Raw genomic sequence first — 27,829 nt, 5'->3', positions numbered from 1 at the left:
TTCTACTGTAGCTGCATCCAGCCCTGACTCTTTCTGTAAGGAGAACTTTGAATACAGTTCAAAGTATTCATTGTCATGAGGACACAAGCAGATAGCTGCACTTTACAGCATATGCAAGGAAGGCAGAAATCTCCATAGGTGCTTTTATAATCATGTATTCTAGGAGTGGGAAGATGAACTACTGAGGAGGAGAGAGGCTGGGCACAAGCAATGCTAAGAATGAATTGTTTACAGTCCTGGTGATAAATTCAGTGCATGGATTAGTACATGAGTATCTAACCTGCAGCATTCCTATGGAGTATCATCTTATGAATGTGCTGCTGGTGAGACATCCAAGCACAGCAGCTTATCCACAGACCTGGCACCAAAGCTCAGTTTGATTGATAGATGAAAGACAGACCTTGCTAAAGGAAGCTCACAGTTATGAGAGATTTATTGATTTGCTCTTTGGGAATGGACCATAAAAGAATAACACCTAATTGTGAGAAGTATAAGGGTGGCTCCTCACAGTGTATTAAATAGCAATAGCCATATATCTATGTTTCAAGGAGTGGGAGGGATATTTGCAGGCCCTGCAACCATTGCACCTGCTGGCTCTTCAGGTCTGCCTCACACAGCCCTAGGGCTGTTTCCCATGCCTAAGCACTCCCCCTAATCGTCACACCCCCCACTTCATTTTTGGAGTTACACCATGCTGTTTTTTGGACCCAAAGTATTTTAGCTCCTTTATACCATCATTAATCCTGAAACTCTTTAATTCTCCCTATGTCTTTTTTCCCCCAGTCAGTTTTGTGCAATTCTTAGCTTGTCATTCTTACTTACTACTTTCTACTTTCCCAGTGTTTACACACATAACATGCTTGTTTTCACCTTTCCAATAAACAAGAATTCTATTCTTTTTTCAAGCCAGTATATTTACTTTCCTCAGCCACAGGATTGTGGCTATTTAAACATTCAGGGGGAAAAAAGTTCCCAATTATCATTTGTATTTTTCTACTCAAATTTCCCTTTATTACGTGGTTCAGTTGTTTTCAGCTCTCTGAAGCTGACATTTTAGAGTTGTAATGAGGGGTAATTGGTTTGCACTGGGCTCTGTTTGCACACAGCAAATGTAACTGTGTAGTGATCATTGGTAACTAAGCAACCAGTTATGTTTTATTTCTGTGATCAATTCCTTGCTATCTGTCAAGATTAAGTCTAACACAGCATGTGTCCACAAGGGATAGAACAATTTGTGGAGTTAAGAACCCATCATCTAAGAGCAACAGCAGCACAAGGCCCCTGACTGACTTTTCTGACTGCATCTCTTAGAGACATGGAACCTTTTTCTTTCAGTGCATGGGCAAGTTTAATGGTCTTAGAGTCTTGATAGTTGAGGTAGAAGAAGTTCATTGGCTGCCACATTTTATCCCTGCATTTCAGGCAGTGACAGCCAACCTCTATTTACCCTTTATCTGTTACAGCAAATTGTTAACATTCAGAGGCTCTCTTTGCTAGTCAGAAGGCCAAGTGTGACAGGCTTGAGTTGCTTTGCTCCTATATCCTGGAAGGTCACCCAGCACTGCTTAACTGCAGGGGAGCTTCAAAACCTCTAGATTTGCTACTCACTCATTCTATGGGAGCATTTGTTTATTTATGTTTAAATGTGGATAATATCAATTTCAAAGGCTTGGAAAACTCCTTGTCAGGAAGCAAGTAAAGATGGACATCTCCAGGAAGGAAGGTGAGGCAGAAGCCAGACAACAGAACAGGTTGAGGTAGGAACCTTGGAAAAGAGGTGCAGTCCCACTGGACTTAAACAGGAAGGGGAGAAAGGAGGTTCCCATAATTGGATATTTTTTCATCCAACAGGCCTCAGAGAAACTTGTAGTTCCAACACAGCTCTGATGTCACCCAAGAAGTAAGGCCAAGCATGTCAGAATAAGAACACACACAGTATAAGCCAAGTAAGGGCCAGGGCAAGGGCTTAAATCCAGTTCACAGGCCAATGAGTGGCAGGAGCAAGGGTGAAGGTCCCACATGAGGCTGGTCAGGGTAATTAAAGGGAGCTGTACAACAGTCCTCAGCCTAAGCTTGGATCTGCTCTGCTACCCAAATTCTGTTCTGGAGGGATCACTAAGAGACATTTCATAGAAAAGAAATCTATCTTAGCTTCATGCAGGAAAGAAAATGGTCCATCTGGAGCAGGCTGCAACAACTCTTCCACCACTGTCTATCTAACAGCAAATGTTGCATGGTACTTAGAAAGAAATCTTTAGAAGCTCCATCTCCAAACTCAGTTTGCAACTTATCCTTGTTGCAGCTTGCTGAAAGGAGCCATATGGATTTGTACTGAAGTTGCATAAATGCTAATATGCAAATATATGTAGAGGTGGCATATGGGCAATAGTAAACAGTAAACCCCAAAAGTGGGGGTTTTGCTTCAGATTATACAGGCAAGTTCAGTGAAGCAGATGTGCATTATAAGTGCATTATTCAGGAAGCTTCATTATCTGGAGTCCCAGATTCAGATATTGATTGGGGTTTTTTCTGCACTTGCTCGTGCTGGCTGACTTTGTCAACAGTACAATGTTTGCCAGCAGATGTAGAAAATCTTGAAGACTTCAGCCATTGAAAAAAACCCCACAACCTACAGTCTGTCTGGGTTATACTGTAGACCAGTCAGAGACAGCAACCTTTATTCTTTGAGGATCCTGTAGGTACAAAGGTATATGTTAGAGTTACCAATTTACAAAAGTTATATTGTAGTCTAGTAGCTGAAAAAACCACCTTCTATAGCTCGTAGATGTAGCAGATTCTTTTTGGTTTTTTGAATGCTTGCAGAAGACCAGAAAGTGCTGGGTATGTGGGAGTTGGTGGGCTTTGGTGTCCTCTGTCAGGGAGGGTGACATGATTCTTACTGGCACAGTGTGTCACAGCTCTTGTGCCTGCCGCAGTCAGGGAGCAGGAACTTCCCCTGTGCTCAGGCAACAGGTGGATCTGAAAGTTTTGGACTGAGTCCTGTCTGGCATCAGATATGCTGATATCTGCATAGTAACTGTGTTAAACCATCTCCTACTTTACTCTTTTATTTTTCAGTGTTTGGGGAATTTACTCATAGAGCCTCAAGCGAAAAAAAAAAAATCCAAGTTGAGCAAAGATAGAAATTTTTCATGAAGCTGTAGATAAGGCATCCCCTTTGATGATAATACTGCAATTTTATCTGCTCTGATTAAAAGGTTAATTAAATTTAGACCTCTTGTGCACAAAGAAAAAATGACAGCATCCTGACAGATTTTTACAACTTGCTCAGGGGTTGTCTTACAGCTAATCCACTTACAACTAAGTGAGTGTGGTTACTACAGTCCCCTCTTCTGTCACAGCCTGATGCCTCTTTTTTGGAGCCTCACCCTCACATTAAAGAGCAGCCATAAGGCATTTTGCCACTGGTCCTGCCAGCTGCTGGGTCCTTTTTAAAGCCCACTCATTGCATCGCGTGCATTTCTCTGTGTGTAGGGAGGTAGTTAGCTTTGAATGTCACCCAGTCCTATGGAGGCAAGTGGGAAGATGGATTATATTGGCAGCAATCCATCCATCTGTTCATCTGCCAACCCTAATGTTTAGCTTTCAAGCTCCCAGTTGTCTTAAATAATGCTGACCTACAGGGTCTGGGGTGGGAAATGTCACATAGCTCATTTAGTCTTCTATTTCTTAAGTGGTAATTAAACTTTCTGAGGTGTTATAGACACATGCAGGAATTGTTGATGGACAGTACTTATGAGGTTGAGGTTAAATTCTTTTTTGAGATGCTGTGTTGCATGAGACTCTTACCACAATGTTGGTGGGTCTTCACCACATTTAATGGGTCTGTATGATGTATCCAGTATTCAAGACCAGCACCACATGGAGAAGGAATCTGATTCACTATCTTTCTCCCTCACTCTCTTTAGGAAGAGCTGCAAAATGCTGCATTTATTCTTTTCTTCACCATGTTAGGTGTGCAGTTGCAAACCTGCACTGCATGAAGATGCAGTTTGCACAAAGTATCCAGTACATCTGAGCAAACAAAAATGTTTTCTTACAGCTGGCTTTAAACAAAGGGGCATGTCCTACCTCTTTTTCCATCACCTTTCATTATAGTGTAGGGTCTGGCAGAAAATCAAAAAGAAAGAGTCCCATGGCAATGTTGATAAGTTAGAATATATAGATGTGGTTAGGAACATCCCACTAGTATTAATCAGTCTTAGAATTTCTTTCTTAGTGATTACTTTAAAACATCTCCAGTTAACCATGACATGATCTGTCTGGGGGAAACTTGTCTGTGGTAAGAAATCCCATGGATCTCTACTGCCTCCAGTCTGATCTCTCCAAATCCTGTTCCTGTGGGGGTCACCTGGGTGTAAACTCTCAGCTGGTGTCAAATACAGCCCAGAGTGATTCTCCTATCTTGAACATATCTGATGTGTTTTGAGAAACCTTTGGTGTCCAGCTGTTTAGGGCAAATCACACTTGGATAGCTGCCCTGTGGAATGTGCACTCCTCCCAGTATGCTGGGAATTATGCCTAAAGACATTTATCCATGTGGAGGAACCCAGAGCTCCAGCCCAGTCCAAACGCCATTTCTGCTCAGCCCTAAGCTGCTCTGGGCAGTTCCCTGCCTGTTGTGGCTCTGCAGTCACAGAATTGTTTGTAGAAAAGCAATAGCTGCAAACACAGCAGAACAGCTGTTCCCCACAGGCAGAGATCCTATTTCAAGAAGCTTTTATGTTCCTATCACCTTCTGTCTCCCAGTGCAGTAAACCAGCTTCTGTCCTTGTCTGTCCCTACCTGTTTGTGGTGGTACCTCCTTTCTTCCATCCATTACACTCACAGCCCTCCACCTCCTTGCTCCTATCTGGGGAAAAGGCAGGATGCTGCAGCTGAGTCTGTGCTCTCCACCCTGGCCAGCAGTAGGTCAAGCAGAGCACTTAAATGTGCTAATTGCATGTCACAACATTTCCTACGGGAAGACATCAACTGGAGTGTTCTCCAGCCATCAGTGTTCCTAAAGCCTCTCATATAGCCAGAGAGGCAAGAGGAGATAGAAAAAGAAAATCCAAGTAATTTCCATAGCTAATTGAAATGGAGGGGAAGAGGTGCAAATCCAACTTGAAAGGGCAGTCTTTGCCCTTGATAATCAGCTGGGAAAAATAACTTACTGGATCATTGAAGAATATGAAACAAAAGCAAATAAATGATGCTGTCAGTCTGATCAAAGGGTTGCTGTGCAAGAGAGACCCTCTGTCAGTGCTGGTCCAGCCTCCATGTGCTTAGGAACCTTGCCTGGTAAATTTGATGAACAGCTACATGTAATGTAGAGAAATGAACTGAATTTTTCTCTTGGCATCTGTTCCTGATGTAAAATGCTTTCAGACTCGGGATATCAAAATATGCAAAAGAGAGGGGCAGAGTAATTTTGTTTGCAGTTCCTGAGTTCACATGGAAGCAAAGGCTCTGAACACACAAATAGAGGGAAAAGCTGACATCCATTGGATCTGATTTGCACTGGGGCATTTACTGGAAAACTATCTATGTAATGGTATATAGATAATGGTATATAGATAATGCTCCCTGTGGATATAATTTTCTTTAATAACAGATCTAAATGAATAAAAACTCTGGATTAAGAGTGCCCATCAGAGGATGGAATGTTACATACCTGGAATGGTACTATTGTTAGGAATAAAAGGTTCTTTAGTAAATTTGTATGTACTCCTAGACATAAAGCAGAAAAGAGTCTTTGCCAAGACAAAAAGCATACTGTAAAATTTACTAATCATACTAAGATCTCCCCCAAAACAAGGCATCTTGCAGTTTGTGTACTCCTTGGTGGGATTAGATAAATAGCATCTGTAGAGAAAGAGGGAGTTCCACTGGAGCTTTATCACTTCTTCATTAATGTACCACCAACCTGAATTAGGAATGATTTTCCCAGAGAAAGCAAGATCAGAGAGAAGTGCTATCCCAAGAACACTTGTGCAGAGTGAAAAGACCCAGTTGTGACTGGAGCCCAGCCTGTCATTTCCAGTGGTCACTCAGTAGGGATGAAAGGTGAAAGGTTGCTCTCAACTGCACATTGCAAAGTAGGAAGCTGAGAGAGAGCCCATGCCACCACCTTCAAAGAGAGCACAGCACTAAGCCTCAGCAAAATAGAGCAAAAAACTGCAACAGTGGCTTTTCCAGGCTTGAGACAGCTCTGGAGAGGCAGGGGGTTCCCAGTGGCTATCGAGGCAGCTGAATGAAATTGTCACTTGTGATAAGGCATCCTGAAAGCTGGGGGAAATCCTGGCTCTGTGCCCACTGGCACAGGTCCAAGTGATTTCACTGGAGCCAAGATTTTTATTCTGTATGTGGAATGAATTGCCAGGGTGAAGCTGCAAAAGTAATGCCTAGTAATGAAATTCACTTGCAGCACTGCATCTCTGCACCAGAGCCCTGCTGTGAGCAGGAGTGTTTGCTCTGGCTCTGGAGAACACCGTGCTATTCGTGTAGGAGGCAGAAGGCAAGAGAATTTATCAAGTCACGTAACTGCCCATTTGTGGGCAAAGCCACAGTTTCGTTGACCCTATTTTTTGTTGGTTTTTTGTGTTGTTTTGTTTCTGTTGGGTTTTTTTTTGTTGTTGTTGGTTTGGTGTTTTTTGGGGTTTTTTTGGGGGGGTTTTTTTTGTTTTTTTTTTTGTTAGCTTTCACAGGATTTCCACCAGCACCACGGACTATCCATCAATATCGCCATAGCAACAAGAAGTCATTAATGGTATCCTGCCTATTGGCAGTCAGAATCTACAGGGTGCTGATCTGGGTGGCAAGCCATCACCATCAGTTTCAGTGAGAAAGGAGAGAGCTCAGGGTCTCTGTGGAATCAATCCTTCCATTCTCCATCCTGTGCATCTCCCCAGAGAAGTCATGCATTGTGTAATGGCAATAAGGGACATATTTCTTCTCTTAGCAAATCCTGTGCAGTGTGTGCTTAGGGATTTGCTGTCAGGAAAAGATGGGGCTGGATTTGTTGCACAAGTAGGGATAAATGTGCCTCTCTTGGGTTTGTTTGCATGGGGCTGTGATTCTAAGAGACACTTTACATTGCAAATAAGCAACTTATCCTGTAAACCTCCAGGGAGTTCAGAGCAAAGCGGGAGGCCTGGGGGCCAGGAAAGGGGAATGGCAGGCTAAACTGTGAGGAGAGATAAAAGACATGCCATATAATTCTGCTAAATGGTGAAGGGAGGGAAATTCTCAGCAGGTGTAAATTAGCATTGACAAGCAATACTGATTTACAGCCAGCTCATGGGTCCGGTCCACAGTTTAATCAGCTGAAAAGCATCAGCATCTGAAAGGGAGGGGGTTGTTTAGAGAGGCCCGTGGGAGGAGTTGAAAAATCTGTGAAAAAGAAGAAAATAAATTCTCTTTGGTAAGTAGGGAAGAGCTTGTGATGTTCATTGGGACTGATGCAGAGCCTGAGCCTGGCCAGCTGCACCAGCTGCTTGTCAGGACTCCCACTGCCTCTTCGTGGGCAACATGCAGTGCTGGACCTCCTGAGGATACAGCCCTCGGCTGAGACAAGTGGCAGGCACAGTCCTGCCTGGTTTTCTGTAGCAGCATTGCTGAGTGCCTCCAGAGCCAAAGAACAGGAAGTGTTACTGCCCGTGGCCATCCATGGCCAGCCAGGACTGCTGACCCTGCTGTCATCCACTTTTCCTCATGGCAAACCTGCCTCTGCCAGCAGTATCACACAGTGCCTGACAGCTTTGGGATGTAACCAAGCAAGGTGTAGGATGAGATCATACATCTCCCTTACTGTCCTCAATACCACCTTCCTCCCCCAGATCTCTTTCTGATCTCACATGTGGTGCTGGCATGGAAGAGCCCTGTTCATCCACCTACCCTAAGCTTTGGGGAGTGCTAGAGTGGCTTCCAGTGCAGAGCTAATGAACTGAGATCAACAGAATTAAGTTGTGGGGCTTCTTTCCCCACTAGTGAGATGAGAGCCTGGTTGGGAAGACTGATGCAGTAAGCCACCAGTGCATTCAAAATTTAACATTTGTGGCTGTGTTGCAAAAGCCATTTTCCTAGTACAAAGAAGGGAGTAGGAACTTTTGACGTGCAGCTCATTCTTAGAATTAGGGTGTGATTTCTTTCCTGTGCCCTATGCATTTTAAGGATTAGGCTGAGACTCTTGGGACAATCTTAGAACAAGGAAGAAGAAATACCTTCAGCCACCCTGAGGGAGCCAACTGCACAGGACTGGTTTTCTGTTGTCCTTCTGGGACCAGTGGAAGCAATGCAATAGGGCAAGGGAAGTGCAATGTTTCTGTGTGCCCTGGTGGTCATGTATTGCTAGTTCAGCCAGGGCACATCCACCCTGAGAGAAATCCAGCATCATGACTCAGCCTGCAAATCATGAGATTAAAGCGTAAGTTAAATGACAATACTAAAAAGGGACTTGGTTTTATTTTTCCCATTAAGTGGGACTTGGCTTTTTGCCTCTTTCTTGCCAGAAAGTGAATGAAAATGGTGACTTGAAATGCTGGTCTTCAGTGCACAAAAGATGACAACATTCAGCTTAGGTGAAGGCTCTGTTGCTCCTCATATGCTGCAAGGGGAAGGGAGCAGCCAGCCCTTTCCTGCTACTTGTCCCTGTCATTTCTCATATTCAACTGACCCGTTGTGCCCTGCTTTTTTTTCACTGTCCCTTCTGCCTTCCTCAAACACATGCAGAGAGATCAAGACAGTTTTAGATGATCTGAGGTGTAGTTCCCCACCTCATCATTTTTCAGCTGCAGACATGCTCCATCTGTGTTGCTCTTCCCAAAAGGATGTGCTGTGACCACAGCTGGAGGCAGAGCACTGGGCTGGCAGTACTGGGCTGCCTCACAAAGGTGTGTGAGTCATTGACTGAGCATAGCAGAGCTGTGCTGGGGCACTCCTCTGGCAGGGAGCTGGAGGAGAACAGTCTGGAGCTGGCACTGGGAAGTCACAACTGATGTTGGACCCTTTGCTGGGACTGAGCTTCAAGTTACAGCCTTAACCTTTTCTTCTCCCTACTTCCCTAGAAATAACAAATTCACTTGTAGTCACATTGGAATCATTTTCTGCAGTTAGTGCTGGTGTCATACCTATGCAGAGTGAGAACTTGAAGAAGTGGAGCTGCCAGGTTTTAAAGTGAGCTGACATATGGCTTTATAATTCCCAGATCTCACAGGGAGATGGGTAGGTTTTCCTGGCTCTGGTTTTCCCTCTGAGAATTGCCTATGTCTTTCCAGGTATGGAGCAAGTCAGAGCCTGTGCTCAGATCATATCTGTTCCTTGTAAGACCAGCAGTGAGTGCTGTGTGTGTATGCCAGGACCAAAGTGGGTGGTGGGCAAAATCTGCTCTACCTGACCCAAAGGCCTGGGCATCCTTGGTTCATGGTGTCTACACAGGTCAGGGGAAACCACAAGCTTACTCAAGCCTAAGCATTGTCTTTGCTTGGTTGTAACCCTGTGGACTCCTCCAGCTGTGAGAGGGGAGCAGAGTGGCTCACAGTGTTACAGACAAGGACAGCATCTGTCAAGCAGATGTACCTTGCAGGTTCATAGGAGCTGGAGCTGATCTGTCCCACGAGGGGACTTCATTGCAAATGGAACTTGCTTCCTCCTGAGAGGGAGTCATCCAAAGAAGCTTTGTTGTCAACCACTGTGTTGAGTCACTGAAAGCTTGGCAGATGGTGGGTGCTGCCCTCTCTTGGGATGCTTCACAGCTGATGATGACAAGCAACTCCAGCTGGGATACTTGATGGGGGTGTCACATTGGTGTCTCCAGGAGCATTTGTTACAGAATCAACCTGCTCAGCCTTCCTTTGCTGCAAGATGAGTATTAATCCTCTGAAGCTCCAGTCTCCCTGCTGCATCATCAGGAGGACATTTGGAGCAATATTGTCCAAGAGACTGAGTGGTGCATTGGTGAGACAAAAGGAGGTACCCTTTCCCAAAGCAGGGAATCAAGAGGGAACACAGGTCACCTTGCAAGTATGCTACCTGAAGTCAGTGTGCTGGAATGCCTGTCCTTGGAGGTAGGCTGGAAGCATCATCTCATCACAGCCTTTTTGAAGGAGGAACACAAGGGAAAACCATGCTGGGACACAAGAAAGAGAAGATTCTCAGAGTAAGAGAGCAGCCACAAAAATTTATCAAAGGAACTGCTGCCAAGTGCACAGGTGTGTGGAGCAGTAGAGTTTCTCAGGTGAAACATTTTATGTCAATAAAAATAGTTCTCAAACAGCTTCCTACAGAAAAGGAGCCAAGAATGCTTAACTGAGTCGATAAAATTTTGAGAGAAACTTTTCTACTGCCTTGAGACTATTATGGAGCCACTCTGGCCCAAATAGAAACTCATATGAAGTTATGGTGATTCCTGTACTCTCCTTGTTGGAACTGAGCTGATCCATAGCAGGATGTTCCTATGGGGATCAACTGTTTACAGATTCTTCTGTGACACATCTGGCTGGCACATCTGTGTCCTTTGGGCTGCTCTGACCAGCCAGCCCTGACGGTGGCCAAGACCAGTTTTTCTGGACAAATTGCTAACAACAAGTTGTTGTGTTGTGTTGAATGCATTGGGGTGGAGGAAGATTTGAAGAAGCAGGAAAAAAAATCCCAAAAAAGGCTTAGGAAAAGAGATGTGAGAGGAGGAAAATGGCTGGACAATATGCTTCACAATGGTGAAGCAAGCAACTCATAACACAGCAGAATTTAATGCCATTGCCTGTGCTCTCAGCAACCTCTTGACCCTGAGCTGTACTGTGTCTTCAGGGGTTCCCCATGCCAAGCTGTGTCTGAGACTTTGTGGTTCTTGCTTATGCTTAAGGTGAGAACACAGGGACTATAAATCAGTGAGCAGACTATAAAGTTTATTGTTTTGCCTTTATTACCTGGTTTTGAAATCAACCTGGCAGTTGTTTGTTTTGTTAGCAATCCTGATTTATGCCATGCAGAGGACAATGAAAGCAGTGATAATACTGTAAACTCAGGGAAAGTTATGGCTAGCTTTTTACCCTAGGAAAGAGAAAGAAACCTAGGAAATTGTACTGGTTTAGAGAACTACTGTGGCTGTACCTCTCCTGCTGGAATTAACAGACACTGTATAAGCTATGTACCTGTTTCAGCTGCTAAAACAGACAAAAAACACTCAAGAAATTTAACTACAGTCGCCTTATCTTCATCAACCAGTTTCTGCAGCACAGCTCTGGTTAAGAGAACAGCTAAGAAAGCAAATACAGCCAAGGCACCTTCCTTTTTCTTGTTAACCTTTAATATGAAAAAAAAAATCTGGCATTCTTTCACTTGAGAGTGCTGGTGTTCTGCTAAGCAGCTGAAGTGATGTGCATGACGTGGCAGTAAGCAGATCATGCTGTGACCATGAGGTTTGCTGTATCAGATAGCACAAAACTCATCGCAGTAAAATAGCTTGTTAAAATCCATTGTATAGCTCTTTGAACTGTGCTGTTCACATCCCTCTAGCTGGCTGGATCTCTAAAATAAAAGGGAGATTGTAGTGCAGAATAAACCAACCTCTGTTCAGTGCTGCAAAACCTAGTGCAGAGACATTAGAATAAAACCTGAAAGTTAGTGTAATCTCTTATTTCAAGATGGAGTAAGGATCTGCAGTTATTCCCCTCTCTTGGAAGCAGGAGCTGTTTTCTGAGGCCATGACTGGGGAGCTCATTTGCTGTGACTGAAATGTTGTAAACAAGGAAAGTGGAAAATGTACCAGTCTCACTTGATGTCTCTGATCCAGCAGGAGATGCCTGACAATAGTAAGCTGCTTTCCACCATTTCATGGAACAAATGTCCATGTTTGTTGAGTCTATAGAGTAAATCTTGCTGCAGTGAGTTCTGCAAAGCAGCACCAGTAAACCTACCCAGCCCTGCCAGATTTGGTGGCCTCTTTTCCTGAGGCCTTGTGAGGCTCTGTGATCCTTTGTCCTGGTATTCCTGGAGTCCTTGAACATGTCTGGTGTCCACAGTGTTTTTCATCAGCAATGAGCTGCTTATCCTGTGCCTGCCTGCTTCATCCTCCTGCCACTTTGTCTTGTGCTTTACTGAGAAGGTCAGCCAGGCAGAACGGTTCTGATGTGTTTGGAAAGAAATAATTTATCCTTCAAGCTTTAATCCTTCAGAAGTAAGTTCTTGGGGAGGATTTTACAGGAAAATTAAGGTTAGTGGCAAGTCTCCAAGCAGCCACTTATCAGAGTAGTGGAGAAGTTGATTAAACAGAATCACATGGTAGAAAATAAGCTGAGCACACATTGCCCTTAGTCTTATGCTCACTTAAGGCATGAGGCTCATAACCACTACAAGCTTTTCAGTCCCTGAGCCAGGGAACAGGCAAATGTCTCACAGATAATGTGATTGAGGAGCAATGATGTGCTGCAGCAGCAGCCAACAGTAAACTCTGCTTTGCTGTTTGGCCTGAAATAAGTGACCATTGGCCTGGAGGACTGCTGGTCTAGAATAAAGCCTGAGCTTTGGGCAAGTGTGAACAGGACTGCCTGGAAGTACCCAGGTGGGTAAATGAAGGAGCATTGCATCAATCCACAGTGCTCACACGCACTGGGGAGGGACAAAGAATGGGCAACTCAGTGCTTGGTTTAACTGGAGGAGAGCAGAGGATATATTAGGGCTGTTGTGTACCTTTAGGAGAGGTAAATTGACCCAGAGTTGGGTCACCATGTAAGAAATCAGCATTTTCTTCCTTCCTTCCATTGCCTCATGCTACACTGACTTTTGCTAGTCAATACCTGAGATTAGCTGCTGTAGCTACATCATGTACTTACAGCTCTGAGGTGGTGGGAGGACAAACTTTCAAGTTGCTGTAGTTCCCAGTGCTTCTTTGTTGGTGACTGTGTAAGACTGCAGCTAAATATTCTGTATGTACTGTGGGCCTGCAAGTATGTGCTCAAAGGCCATCTCTAGCTTATCAACCAGAAACATATTAACTTGTTTTGGGTTTTTTCTGTCTCCATCTTGTGCTCTCCTGCAGCCTGCCTACAACAGGCTTGTAGCCATGTTACTTGAGCTGAGTGTGAAGGCACGTTTTATATCATGGGTTGTCAATGACCTGACAAATGCAGGCATCTGAGCTGAAACTGTGGTGTGGTTGCTGTGTGCCATGGAGCACAAGAACAGGGGAAGGAGGAGCACTCAGTGTTTCCTGCTTACAAGCCAGGAACAAGTGACCTGTTGTTTTAGAGAGACGGGTGCTTTTCTCCTGCTGCCTGCATCCCCGAGGGGCAGGGGAAAGGAGGCTGTGCCTCAGCCAGTCCCCTGTGCAGGTCATGACTCGGGCAGCAGCTGCTTGGGTGCTCAGTGAAATTAAGCTCAGCTGCCTGACATGCTGTGCATGCTGTGCCCTCAGGTCAGTGACATGGGGAGTGGGTGAAATCACAAGAGTTCAGCTGGAAAGAGATGGTCCTTCCAAGAGTGGAGTGACAGGGAAGAAAGGTGCTGCTGCCTGAGCTGGCTGTTACGAGATCTCCACAGCTGCCCCGCAGGTGTTTGGGGGAACAGAACTCACTGATTTCTGAGGCTCCCTCTCACTCCAGCCAGGGAACCAGACCCCCTTGCACACCCACCTGTGAGCTGCATCCATGTGCACCTTTGCTCTGAGCTCTCCTGGAAGTTTCAGAGGGACTTCCTGTGTTGGAAGTGTTTAAACCAAAAGAAATCACTGTTCAGAGAAAGAAAATTCACCCCCAGTGGGTGACAAATATTAAAATAAATTATTTGGAAACAAAATTCCATCTTTCTGCACCTAATCCAGTAAATTTTGGTTCTTGCCTGCATGTCAGCAAACTTTGCAAACTCTGGAAAGTTTCTGTCCCCTGCTGTCTCGCAGCCAGCTCTGGCTGCTCCCTGTCTTCTCTGGCTCCTCTGCTCTGCAAACCTGCCTCTGGCTCCCACTCTGTCCCTCACTGTGCCTGCCCCACTGTGCCCACAGGAGGTTTCTTCCAGCTGCTCCTTCCCTGAGAATGACTTTTGCTGTCTCGTGCACATTTTCTGGAAATCCTGCCCTGACAAAGCAGCAGCAGGCCCCTGCTGCCTGCCAGTGCTTGAGAGCACTAGCACCTTCCACTGCTGCTGGGGGAATGGGCCTGTGCTGGTCTGCAGTGCAGAGGGGGGTTTGAGTCATTCCCCTGAGAATGGAGGGGTGTAAACCACCCTGCATGGCCTGTGCTGTGTGCTTGAGCAGGCAGGGACAGAGTGGCCCCTGACCTCCCATGCCTGGCATCACTGGAGCTGACCTGCAGCCCGTAGTCAGCTCTGTGAGCCCTGACAGTAAACTTCCACCTGAAGAGAATCATGAGGGCAAAAATCAATTGTCTTCTCAGTGCTGCCCATCTCTTTGTGAAGGCAGCACCCACAGACAGATCCCTGTTGTTTCTGTGCCTCTGCTTCCTTGCTTTTCTCCTGACTGCTTCTCCTGCCTGTGCTCTTTCTTCTCTGGCCCCCTTGCTGTGACATGCGCACATGCAGAGCCTGCCAAGCCAGTGTCCAGCCCAGGATCCTGCCTCACATGGGCCTTGCTTTGTCTTCAGCCCTTCCTCTGTGTAACTCCCTACTTTGGCATGGGCAGCTTTATTCTCTGCAGCAAGGGCTGTTTTCTCTTTCTTCTTGTTCTGAAAGCTAATGCCAAAAGTGCATGTGGCTTTTAGCCCTGCGGTTGTGACCTGATCACAGACCAACCTGACAGGGCATGGCATCCTTTATTAACAGCACTTTCTCACAGGAGCCCTTTGGCACTACCAGGAGCTGTGCTCTCTGCTCACTGACTGGCTTTCACATCATGTAATTCTCTCTTTCTTGACAGATTATATTATAACCTATGAGCACAGAAAGTCCTGATCCTCACGTTTCCCTGCTGTCACCTGTGGGGTTCTCCAGAGCTGTGAAGAAGGGGGAACTCCAGCCCCACCATGAGAAGACTGGGTGAGAAGTGCCTGTAACATCTTGGGGAGCAGCTGCACTTTGAGAGCTAGTTTTAATTTTTATTTTTAGCAGTTAGGAAGGATGTTCTTCATTCAGTGGTGAATCACAGGAGCAGTTCTGCCTTCCCTCTCTGGGATGAGATTAGACATAATTTCATTAATGCAGGGAAAATATGCTAATTTGAGCCACATTAAGCAAGAGATGAATCAAGCTCACAGTGTCTTAGCAAGATTGTCTTCCAGGCAATACAGTACCTTAGACTTCCCCTCAGATATATGTCTGTTGGTGCATCACATGCCTGTGGTGTCTTAGACTTCAGGGAGTAATAAATCTCTTCACTCCCCTCCCGATCAAGGTGGCTGTGCTGCCTGAATAGTTGACCACATGTGGGGAATCCAGCTGCCCTACAAAACAAACAGTCTGGGATGTAACTGGTTCTGCCTTGCTTTACCAAGACCTCTTCCTGTGTGTTCAACCTGGTTGGTTCTTGTCTAGCTTATTATTAAAGATTTGTGCCCCATCATTGCACCTCTATCTTGCCCTTGCAAATCTCAGGCTAACCCCATATCCCCTGCCCAATCTTACTCTCCTTTATGTATGGCACTCACTCATTCCCTTTGCCTCTGATTGCCAAGGAAGGGAGTGGACTAGGCTGTAGCAGACACTGATGTTTTGTGTGACTGCTGGCAAGTCCATGAGGCCTAAATCCCTCAAAGAAGTCTAGAGTTTCTCCATTCAGTGCAAGGAAGCTACATTGACTTCCAGGAAGGACTTAGCTACTTAGTCTTCATCCTGCTGGCCCAGACTGGAGTTTAGTGATTTAATTCTCCGCTCTGAACATGTGTTTTAGTCACTTAGATTCCCTGGGCCTTACAGTGCTGAACACAGCCCATAGGAGGGGCCTTGAAAGGCACAGCTTTCTCTTTTGGGCCTCCACTGAGCTGTCATTTGAGCCTGTGGCTATGGAGTCAGGAGGGTGCATTTGTCAAAGTCTGTAAGGCAACTTTGTCTCTGCACTGCAAAGGTCTTGGCAATGCTTGGCTGCCATATGCAGTCAATAAACCATATGAATCTTCCTTGAGAAGGGTGAATCAAAGCAATAAGGGGCTGCAGTGTGACTGTCAGACACAAAACCAGCACCTGTCAGCCTTCTTCTTCCTCCTTGCTACTTGAGTCTTCAAGGAGACCCCAGTTATGTCATCCTTTCCCAGCCCCAGCATCCCCCTTAACTCATATACTCTTTTCTGCACCCCATTTGAGGGAAAGAACCTTACTATCTCTTGTAAACCTGCTGTCTCCTTAGTGCTGCTGTGTGAGTAAGCTGAGCCTGCAGCAAGCACTTCTAAGCATTTGTCTCTAGAGTTGAGCAATGTTATTGTGAGGGATTTGCTGAGGGTAGGTAGGATAAACTTCTCCAAATTCAGACAGGTAGCATAAGGCTACTGTAGGCTTGGCTGGAGAGGAAAGAGCTTCCCTGCCCTAAGCCCCACGGTTCATCACCCAGTTATGCTGCTCTGCTCCTGCACAAGCTGTTGGTGTTGGATTCTGCATACCCTGGAAGCAGAACCGCTGCTGCATCCTGCGAGTCAGCACCAGGCTGCTTCAGTAACTCATCTTTGCTTCCATTCACAGGTCTTCTACCCATGGCGACTCCACCCATGTGAGAGCTCTCTTGTGTGAGTGCCCAGCAGCACACTTTGCTGTCTGTGGTCTGTGGACATTGACTGGCATCTAAGCAACACCCCTCCTCTCCCCCTAGACGCCACTGTCCTAGAGCCTCCATGTGCATTTGCTATGACATACATCAGTGTTGATGAGAGACAGGAGCACTGCCGGGTGATCTCGAGCTGCCAAAATAATCAGCTCTGTGCACAACATGGCTTAAAGGATTATTCAGTTAGCAGCATGCATCCACTAAAGAACCTAGACTCTGATATTTTTTCTGGGGACTTCCACACTCTTGCCTGCCACACAGGCAAGGCATCTTTGGCCAGTCCTGTGGAAAACCGGATGTATCGGAGTGTGGAAAACCTACACTGGGCAACGGTTGCTGACTGTGGGCTGTATTCTCACTGCCGGAGCCTGGATAACGAGATCATCTTTCGCTATAGAGGCACCAGTCAGTGGACAGAAGGCTGTGTGGATGTGGCCCCAGTACAGAGCACATCAGACTCTCTGAGGAACCTTTCTCTCCATGCTAAACAGACATCTCGATCCACACAGAATGTGCTCCTCCCTCCCTTTGCCAAAGTGCCTCAGTGGCTCTTCCCTTCTGCAGAGGAAAGAGCCCTCCAGGGGGATGCCAGAAAAGAGCTGAAGGAGAAGCTGAGGCTGCACAGCAGTAGGGTGGCAGAGCCCTGTAAGCCAGTGCGCCCGCAGGTGGCCCTGCCTGAGCCGATGGCCCAGGAGCGCTTTGAGTGCCGGCTGTGCCGACAGTGCAAGAATGGCTGTGCTGTGCAGAGCTGCACGGTTCTGGTGGAACACACTGCTCTCAGGCACAGCCTCACAGAGGGGCAGGGACTGTGCTTTGCACACAGGATCATCAGTCCAGAAGACATCAAGCAGGAGGCTCAGAGAAGGCTGCAGCTCCGAAGGCAGAATAGCTCCCCCAGTTTGCCCCTTCGGCGTGCTGGGGAAAGCTGTGAGATGAGCAAACCCAGAACAGCAGAGTCTGTAGAACAGTACAGTGGGGAAACAGATGGCAAAGTCACATTGGGACAGAGCAAGAAAGGCCGCTGCAAAGGGAGGCTCTACATACCCACCTTTGAGGAGTTCAAGCAAATGAGAAGTAAGGAGGGAAATTCATCTGACAGCAGCAGTGGGCCAGCAGATTGCTTGAAAAAAGGTCTGCCTGCAAACCAGACACTGGAAGAGGAAAACAGTAAAAATATCTGTCCAGAAGCTTTAGAAACCAAAGCTTTGAGTGAACCTGCTGTCACAGCAGAGGAGGATGATGATGTATTTCATGAAAACGACACCTCTTCTGGCTTTTCTCAAAACCCATCTACATGGGATGGTTTCAAGATGAGCAGTCCTGAGGTGAAAGACAGAACCTTCCAGACCTCCATCCCCGACACATCACCAATCCCTATTTGCTCCAGTCCTATTCCACGATCACCTCTGCAGGCAGGAGCAGCACATTGTGCTGAGCAGATCTTCAGTGATGAGCAGCAGAAAGGAGAGACAAGACAATTAAATGATGTCCTCCACCTTGCAGGGCAGTCGCTGGCTTCTGAAGCCCAGTCCTCTTGCTGTTCATCGCTGCTGTTAGAAGCCACAGACTTATCCAGCTATGGAGCTAAGCTACAAAAAATGAAGGATGAATTCATAGGTTCAGCCTTGGAACTTATTAAGAAAAGGTAACATGCTCCTTGGGGTCACCTGAAAGCAGTTCTCTTGTTAATGATCTGGTCTTTCTCCTGATAGGTACATTTAATTCCTGTAGCATAAATGTGCTGTTAGCAGAGTCTTTCATCTTGGAGTCTCTGATAGCCATATGGACGTGTCTTTAAATCTGTTCAGCGTAAATTCCACTTTGAGGAGGATTAAACATCAAAAAGCATTTTCATCTAGACTTTGATTTTTTGTGCACCTTAATCCTGTAAAGACAACAGCCATTAGTAGTTCTGACACCGTTTCCCACCCATTTTATTTCTGTATTAAATTGTCAGAATGTCTTTTTTTTTCTATTTTTTTTTTTAGCATCTGTTAAAAGTAGAAGACTGCTGAAGGATACAAAGTTATGATATGATTCCTTTGAAGAAGGATGTAGAGTCTGTCCCACCACTGCAGGATGTTAATTTAGATAGTGTGAAATGCAGCACCAAGTGCTTTCACTTGCTCCCTGCATGTAGTGAACAGGCACACAAGGGCAGGATGGCTGCTATGAGTCTTTAACCCCCTCTTGGGGACCTGCAAAGGCAGGAGTGAAAGTACTTGTAAATACTGTCCTTCTTCCATATCTGTGTAGACAGTCAGAGAAAATACTTCTGTAAAGCCTTCCTCCTTCTCCATCCAGGGTTGTTCCCCTTCTCTGGGGAAGATGTTCACAACTGCTTCCTCTATCTTGGTTTTGGACACAGCAATCCTGTTACCTTCCTCCTGCCAAAAAGTGGGGTCCCTTTCTATGCAGGGTGGCACAGTTGGAATCAGCAAAGTTCTAGAAGCTAAGAATTTGAAGAAGTTATCACTTTCTTATCATGCTGATGGGAAAAGGAGGAGTAAGTGTTGGTGTGGCTTTCACGGTTAGATTTGCCAAGAGTTGCATTAGACTTGGTTCCTGGCTGCTTCTGCAATCCACATATGGGTATGTGAAATGCCAGGACATCAACCTTGTAAGCTCCCTTTTTATTTCTGGAATGCATGGGCTGAGGCTGGACTCTGGTTTTAGAGGAGATAATGGTGACTTCTGCACAGGAATGAGAGTTGTCTAAAGAACTTAAGTGTGGCTGAAGCCAGAGTGACAGCAGAAATACTGCAACTTTATAATCCAAAGGGAAGTAGGTGGTGTAAAAGCCCTCAGTGCTTCCCTCAGCTGTCCAGCCTAACCTTTGTGCTTTTCTTTTATAGTATGAAAACCCAGTGAAGAGGTAGATGAGAAAATTATGGGATGCAACCATTTTAATGGATTAGGCTATTTTTGTCATGAATGTGAGATGAAATACACAGAATGGCACAAGCAGTAAGGGTGTAAAAACAGCTGTCTCTTTTCAGATCAATGATTTTAATCAATGGTATCTGGAGCCCAAGCTGCATGCACAGCAAAGTACAGGAAATTAGGAGTGCATGTGATCTTCCTTCCTACTACTCTCCCAGCCTCCAAACACTTCCTGCCCAGGGTCTTTATGTGTGGTTTCTGTGCTTTTAATATCCACACTGGTTTTTGTTTCTGTGAATGGTTTTGTTTCTGTGAATCTGTTCAATCTCCCTAGTTTGAGTTGTTAAAATATATATTAAACATTTTTTATTACCACCAAAATGACAAGTGATCTAAAAATGTGAATCCAATGGTTCCAGTATTAGAGAGGTAATTTTATATGTGAAAGATCTACCCTGGCCTTATTGTCCAGAGTAATAATAATTAATGGTAATTGTTATTGCCAAGGCACTGGTTATTGGGAAACTCTGGTTTCCTTCTTTAGAAATTTATAATTTTTCCATCATTTTCACCTGAGACTGTAATGTCCGTGAATACTCACTACTCCAGCTGCTTTTCACTGCAGAGGTGGGAGATTTTTGTCTGTATTTTGGGTGCTAAATTGTGATCACTGGCATCCAGGCCATATTCTTTCTAAATCTCAAATGAAATTAGCTGAAAGCTGGGGATTTGGTCCTATTTTCACAGATACTCCTCTCAGCAAGCCTCTGATAGAGATGTTGTGATGGAGCATCACTGAGTAAAATAGCTAAAATTGTCTTCTCTTTCTAGTGCTTCTGTGTAAGTGTCAGTTTTACAAAGCAGTTTTGTCTGTAAGTTAGCAGTCTCCATAGTAATTAATTGTTAATTACTTATGATTTGTTCAATTGACTTAATATTTTGTCAATGAAGATTTAACTGTCAGTCTCATAATCATGGTGGCTTTAGCCCCCTCACAGGTCACTGGATACCCTTAATTTAGGCTGTAGTCCTGGCTGGAAGGGGTGTTACTATCTGGGTGGAAATCCTGTAAGCTTTTCAGTATATAGTTCACTTTCTGAAATTGCTTAAGTGGGGAATTGTTCAGGATAAGAATATCCAAATACCTCAGGTTTGTGTCTATGAAATGAGGGATGTGGTGACAACAGAAGGCTGCAGGATTTAGCCAAGGACATGACCAAGAAAGAAGGCTTCCAGAAAAGAGTGAAGGGCTGTCTATGGGGTAACAGTAGGATAGTGGGTACAATACCAACTTCCCCTAGCAGAGGACTCCAAGTCAGGAAGGCAGGTTACAGCAGGGAAGGCGTGCACAAAAATGTTTCCATTAGTCAGAAGGAGTCAGAAACATGTGTAAAGGGCTGAGAACTGCTGGCTTGGACAGTGATAAAAACATGAAAAGGCCCATAGAGACAGTGAAGGAAAGCAGGTGCATTTCCAGTTGTACACCATCCCCAGCACCTCCAGATGGCCAGAGGTTTAAAACACATCTGAAAAAAACAGTCCTCCCTGTCTTGGCCCAAGTGCATCACCTCTTTTGGGGAGAAGTGGAAAAATTGACACCAACCCCAGACACAAACTCCTGTCCCAATAAGTGATTTAATCCAGAAGGGAAGATGCTGAAGTGCCTCCTTCTGCCCCTCTCTGTGAAGGCAGAGGGGACTTGACTTGCTTGAGAAGGCAATGGTGTGAACCTGTTGGCAGCACAGATCTCTGCCAGGAGAAGAGGACTAGAAAAATATCCTTGCAATATCCTTGGCAACGTCCCCTCTTCCTCCTAAGCCAGAGGCAAAGACTAAAGGAGCAGCCCTAAGATGTGGTTCCACAAAACTGCTTGTATCCTGCCTGTTTTGCCCACATTGCTCTGATCATACTCTGATCTGGTGGTGAGTGGAGCAGCACTTGCCCCAAGACCACATGTCCAGTACATCAAGCAGGAGGGATCTAATCATAACAAGTAAAGCAGTTAAACCAGGGATGAAGAAATCTCCTTTCACACAGTGTGGGCTCTGCATCATTGCCTTTCCTATCTCCAGCTGAACCAGCCGTGGGGTGGGTTGAATTTCTCAATCTTCAGTCATGTTTCTTTAGCTCAGCTTTCTGGGTAGTACTGGCTCTTATTCCCACTGCAGATCACGTCTGGAGATTTTTATTTAATATTCCCTTTTGGGCTTTGGAAACCACAATAAGTGGTGGCATCTGGTCTGTAGACCCTATCAGCAGAGAGCTGCTGTCAGCTTCAGTTAGAGGAGCAGCAATACTCTGGAGTGTTTCCCATATTTAAGTGGATGATCTTGAAGCACTGTGAAAGTGACAAATGAAAGCTCAGCATCTCTCTTGAGATATATCTATTCTGTATAGTGGGAGATGGTGTGATCAAGAAGATAATATTCCTTATGAGCTCTGCTACTAACCTTAGATGCATCCCATTGCCTCTCTGTGCTCCAGTGTGGTCCCTTTCTGTTATTTAACCAGGAGCTGTTTGAGTAGGAGCAGTTTTTGGAAAGAGTGGTTTTCAGCAGTGGCACATCCTCTTCAAGAGTTTTCTTGCTCCTTATCCTGTGCCTTCCCTCCCATGGGTTTGCCCAGCTGATCTGTTCCTACTTTACACAGCTCAATGAAACATGGATGAAATTGTCTGTCTGAAATTACAGGGAGGGAGGATTTTTAAACCCATATAATTTCAAGACTAATTTTAGATCATGACCACACAGACAGTTACACACACTTAAGGAGTGGTGCCCCAAGCATGGCTGGGGACAGGAGAGAGGAAGGAGACAGGAACCTCACAAGCCAGAGCAGGCCAGGCCAGCACCATGGTGGGACTGCAGCCTTACTGTGTGCCTGTGCTGCTCTTACTGCCACCTTGTAAGTGCCAGAGAGTGCTCTGTGCCAGCACTGATGTTGGTATCCCCTTTCTACAGGCTGGGGAGTAGAGACCTGGAGGGGGACAGCAAAAAGCAAATGCCAGGAGCCTGCTGTTGGCACTGCTGCCATTGCCCCATAGCCACTGCTAAACTCTTTTTAACTGGTTATGTCAGCAGGGACCTGGAAACATAAATGGAAGAAGATGAAACAGCATCAGCTGGAGAAATGCAAACCAACTTTTTTGGCCTGACAACAGAGCCAGTTTGTGTTCTGGGAGATTTGTTCCCCCTTCAGTGATTTTAGTATTTGGCTGATGGTTTGTTATTGGAGCCAACTGTCATTCACTGCAAGGAGAATGCCCATCTGTCTCCTGTGTTTGCTTGTAGTTGACACTGTTGGAATTGCACATTAGCAGTGTGACCTACCAGCATAAGTTCACAAGTGAAGCCTTTAAGAAGAAGCAGATTTTTCTCATAGGAGGTTTTTGTTAAGTATAAAATACATGCAGAACCTGAAATATGTTCCAGACACTGGCTTCCTGTATATACAAGCATCCATATACAGTCCTCACAACCTTTCTTTTTAAAGGAATCCAAGTCCATAAAAATTAGGTAAACCCAAAAAAAAAACCAAAAAAAAACATTCTTCCCAACAGGCTTCATTATGCATGGAAATAAGATGCCTTAGAGAGCTTGTTAAAAAACTGTATTTCAAATAGTATCACAAATGACAGCCTGTCAACTACTCTGTCAAGTCAGTGTTTTTTGCACCAGACTGTGTCTGTCTGGAGAGTGATGCTGTCTCAGAGGGGGGAGTGTGGGGTTGGACAGGCTGCCTGTATCAGCCAGGCCAGGCCCTTGTTAGCACTGGGCAGCCGTGAATGAGGCCATCCCAGAACTGCCAAGTGAGAGCAACAGACACTGCCACTCTTTTCAGGTCTCAAGTGCACCAAAAGGCCTGATCCTGGGTTCACTGAAAACAGATAGTATCTTTCCAGTGACTACAGTGGGCTTGGGATCATATGGGAGGAAAAACAGGGAATAGTCCTTTAATCCTCTAATCCCTTCAAAGTATTATGGTTTATAGCAGGTGATTTTCTTCCAGATGAGCGATATGGTTTCTGTGTTGGCAGCATCTCCTTAAATAGCAGCAAATATGGATGTGGCCTACTTAGAAAGGAGTGTTTCTGGTCCCTGTGGTGCACCTCATGTTTTATGGCCACAAAAGTGCCCTGTGAACAGCCAAGACTTGATAACCCAGACTGATGTTGGCAGGAGTGCAGTTACCCAATTTGCATGGTCTTAACTGAGCAGAGCTTAGAGCCCCTGAAACACAAGCACAGCCATCCGTGCTGACCAGTCACGATCCCTGCCTGCACTTTCCCTGAACTCTTGCAGATCGTTGTTTGAACTGGGCTTGCTGCTCAGTCTCATCTGTGTCAGGAACAGCAGGAGAACTGCATCCATGATGTTCAATGGAGTCTTCTTCTTCCCTTGCAGCTGCAATGCTGAGACTGCTGCCAAATCCCCCTCCAAGGGGCGGTGTGATCTGAAGGAAGCTGATCTCCCACCTCTGGAGGACAGCCAGCAGCCCACAGCAATGTCCATGGCAACAGAGACCTGGGAGGACAAGCCAAGCAATGAGACATCCAGTGACACTCCACCTGCAGGGAATGTAAGGAAGAGGAATTCCCCTCTCATATGTGTGTTTAGGATTTTTTCCTTGTTAGAAGCTCTGAAGGCTCCTTTCATTGTAGGAACTGGGCAGGCTGGCAGATGATAATCTGGTACCAACTCCCATGAGTGATTAAACTCTGTTGAAATCATCAGAAGGTTTTTTATTATACTCAGTAAAACAGGAGTGAGTTTTTTGCCTCTGCCTATGCACCACTGCATTTTGTACAGGGAGTTCAGCAATAACCCCTCCGTGGTTTTCAGTGTATCTGGGGGTTCAGACATTGCCTCTTAGTGCCCCCTTGGGCAAGTTGCTGGTGCAGGTGGGGCACGGAGGCTGGACTTCCTGACCCTGCAGTGCTGAAAACTTCAGTGAGCTCAGGTCCTGAGCACGGACCCATAGCCAGGGCTGTGCTGCTGACTTCTTCATGGTTATTTGACAGCTGTGATCACCTCAGAGCTGCTGTACTCAGAGCTGTACAACAGCAAAGGGAGAGGGGTCCTTACTTGTTAGGGCTGAGCAAGACAGAAGGACTCAGGGACAGATTTCTTAATCATCATGTAGCAGAGCTACATTTGCAATCCCATTGTTGATGAGTTTCCTTTTCTCTCCTTTGGCAGCTGAAGTCTGCAAAACCAGGTGCTGCTTTGACCTCAGCCTTGCTCCAAACCCTTTCTTGCCTTTCTTGCAGACCCCCAGTCCCGCCTGTCGCCGATCCAGCTCGGACATTGTCCATGAGAGCACGGATGGTGCCAAGGCCCAGCGGGAGTGCCGGCTGCGGCCGCACTTCAGTGACCCGATGCCCACAGACTCGGTGAAGAGGAAGCAGCTGGAGCTGAAGATCGCGGCTGCAGCGCGGCAGCACGCACAGAAGCGCCGGCAGGAGCGAGACTATGGTACACACTGGGGCTCATGGGCCAGATGCTGGGCCCTGCTGTGCTGCTGGAAATATGGAGTAACTATAGACTAGGGTCTGTAGTTGTAACCAGATGTGCAGGAAATCGGGGTCTACTCTGCTCTGTCCCTGACCCGTAGATGGCAGGGGAAGTTGCAGCCCAAATGAGTTCACAGGTGCATGCAGTGCAGAGATAACAGATCCCAGACTTCATCTGGGAGTCGTTTATTTCTGACTCTGACCAGTCTCAGCAGCAAAACAGAATGGGGAGGCAGCTCACAGCCCTGCTTCACCAAGCCAGCCTGTCCCCTCAGGGTTTCTGCCATTCATGGCTGTGCCAGCACAATTCTTCGGGTGAGCTCTGTGCTGCTGGCAGTACCTGTAACAATTTGTGTCTGTTCGCAGGTCCAGTGGTAGCAAAAGCCAACCTTGGCCACGGTGGCAGCTTTGATGAGACCCGACGCACCCCACGGCGCTCCCTCCGCTCCAGACATCACTGGAGCAACGTCAGCAGTCTGAGCACGGACAGCGGGATTGTCGGTGTGAACGATGCCCGGGATGACCTGGATCCCACTGAGGCCACCCGGACCAAGTCAGCGGATGTGGAGAGGGCAGACAGTGGCATTGGCCAGATGCCAGCTAGGAAGTGGAGGAGCAGGGCATCTGAAACGCTGAGCTCCCTGCAGGCCTGGGAAGCCCATCGTCCCTGCACCGACTGTGGAGAAAGGGACCTCCCGGTGGAGACAGATGTTCAGAACTGCAACCAGAGGCGGGCTGACCTCTGCGAGAAGTGCCGCAAGCGCAGGACGGAGCGCAAGGAGTCTGTGCTGGAATTTGTCAACACAGAGGCCAGCTATGGAGAGGATCTGCGCATCATCAAAGAGGAGTTCTACCTCCCCATGCAGGCTGCTGGGCTGCTGAGCCAGGAGCAGCTCCAGGGCATCTTCAGCAACATCCAGGAGCTCATTGACCTCAATGAGAATTTCCTGGAGATACTTCAAGAAGAGATTGATCAGGCCTTTGACCAGGTATGATGCTGCCTCTGCCCTCTAAAGGGGCTGGACCGGGCAGACTGGAGTAGGTTTTGTATTAGAGGGGCAGCATAGGTGAAGCAGAGGAGCAAGAAGTAGGACTCCTGGGTTATGGTCAGCTGTCAGCTATCTAGTCCCTACTCTCTCAGCTATTCTGATTTCAGTAGGTCTGTGCCAGGTCACAGGTGTTGCACACACTGTGCCGTGGTAATGCCACTGACATCAGTGATCTTGCTCATTTATCCCTTTAACAGACCATTAACAGGTCTTAATGGTCCCATTATCAAAGTTATTTGCTTTAGACCAGTTGGCCTGGATACTGGTAAGAATGTGACCATGGAGGCACAGAGCTCAGCTTGCTCTGTCTCTCAGGCTATATTTGCCTTGGCTTGCAGTTTACTGCAGCTTGCTCTAGGCTGTCTGTGGGGCACGGCAGTGCAGGCTGCTCTCTGCTCTACAGCTATGTATGGCTACTTCTACTGATGCACCCTGCCTTGCACAAGGAGCTTTCCTGCCCTACCAGCAGGTTGGTCAGAGGACAGAGAAATAGAAAGAAGATTGTAGGATCACAATATACCCTCTTGACTAAGAATCTCACTCTGGCCTTCAAGCCCGTGCTCTGACCAGCTGGCTGAGCCCACAGGAGTAGGGCAGACAGCTCTTTGCATGTGGAAGAGCAAGCAGTTAGACCAGCTTTCCTTCCCCTCCCCAGGCACTGATTTTCCCCAGATCTGCAGGACCAGGAAGGGTGAGCCCAGCTCCACTTTTGGTCTGATGCTCAGCAGATCCTTCAGCAGTTCGTGTTGGTAGGACTGAAGGCAGGCCCGTGGCTGTGCTTCTCCTGAGCTAACTGAGCAGGGCTCTGTTGCAGGGGGATGATGACCTGATGACCGTGTGCATCGGAGAAATATTCCTGGAATTCGTAAACATGCTGCCAGCCTTTCAGACATACTGTCTTCAGCAGTCCTCCTCTGTGAATATGCTCAACGCTCTGGAGAAGGAGAAGGAATTGCTCAGGTGAGAAAGGGGATGAGCATATTCCTCCAGGCTCTGGGGACAGAAAGGCAGTAGGCTGAGAGTGAAGTCTTTGCCAGCCCATCTAGATCAAAGTTTGATGCTAATGTTCTTCGGTTATCACTGCTCCCTCTTGGGGTGAGGGCAATAATTTATTCTCAAAAAATATTCAGTCCTTGCTCTCCACTGAGGCAACCAGTTGGTCCCCATGTGTTTTGTGCTAGCAGTATCTGCCCAGTGGCCATGTGCTGAACTGTCACCAAATAATACTCAGCTGACATCAGCTCTCAGTCCCCATGCTGGAGCTCAGGTTGGATTTCCACTTTGTGGCACACATTGCTTGAATTTGGTTCCCGTTCCTAGCCTTGGTTATTGGGTAATGTCGGGCTAGTCATTTCTCTTTCCACCCCTCAGCTAAATTCTTGTTTAATATGCTTTGTAATGTAATGAAAGAGATTACAAGTTAATGCAATCTGATATTAACTGATGTATCTGCCTCATGTTTACGTCAGTGGGTACCAGAGAAAGATCACACCCTTGCTATTTTTATGATGTAATAGAAGACTGTTAGGATGTTATGTGTAGGTGTCCCAGGCACCTCATCAGGATTCTGCAGCTGAGCACAGCTGCAGAAATGGTTTTTAGTCTTTAATAATACAGAATTCACAAAGTTGCTAAAAGGGGGGGGGGGCTGCAGTACCCAGCATCTGTCAGCACCACGCTGTTCATTTG

The 27,829-nt window shown here is 46.4% G+C and overlaps 1 protein-coding gene across 5 annotated transcripts in view; it reads left to right on the top strand.

Moving 5' to 3' along the window:
- The window catches only part of LOC306804206 (uncharacterized protein), a 49,658-nt gene that overhangs the window by 20,091 nt on the left and 1,738 nt on the right, over nt 1–27,829 (top strand). For 2 of the 5 annotated variants that reach the window (XM_079310505.1, XM_079310504.1), the window contains exons 2-7: nt 14,864–14,982; nt 16,615–18,341; nt 23,983–24,157; nt 24,849–25,053; nt 25,458–26,080; nt 26,955–27,100. In XM_079310505.1, the coding sequence (XP_079166631.1) occupies nt 16,777–18,341; nt 23,983–24,157; nt 24,849–25,053; nt 25,458–26,080; nt 26,955–27,100 (2,714 nt within the window). In that variant the 5' untranslated portion in view covers nt 14,864–14,982; nt 16,615–16,776. Of the gene's footprint in view, nt 1–9,626; nt 10,212–14,863; nt 14,983–16,614; nt 18,342–23,982; nt 24,158–24,848; nt 25,054–25,457; nt 26,081–26,954; nt 27,101–27,829 lie in introns of those variants that run through there. The other 3 variants (XM_079310508.1, XM_079310507.1, XM_079310506.1) reach the window with 2 other exon arrangements.

The sequence above is a fragment of the Erithacus rubecula genome, assembly GCF_903797595.1.
Source record: "Erithacus rubecula genome assembly, chromosome: 8".
In the NCBI taxonomy this organism is placed as follows: domain Eukaryota; kingdom Metazoa; phylum Chordata; class Aves; order Passeriformes; family Muscicapidae; genus Erithacus; species Erithacus rubecula.
The sequence above is the reverse complement of the archived record's forward strand: the minus strand, read 5'-3'. Positions and strand labels throughout refer to the sequence as shown.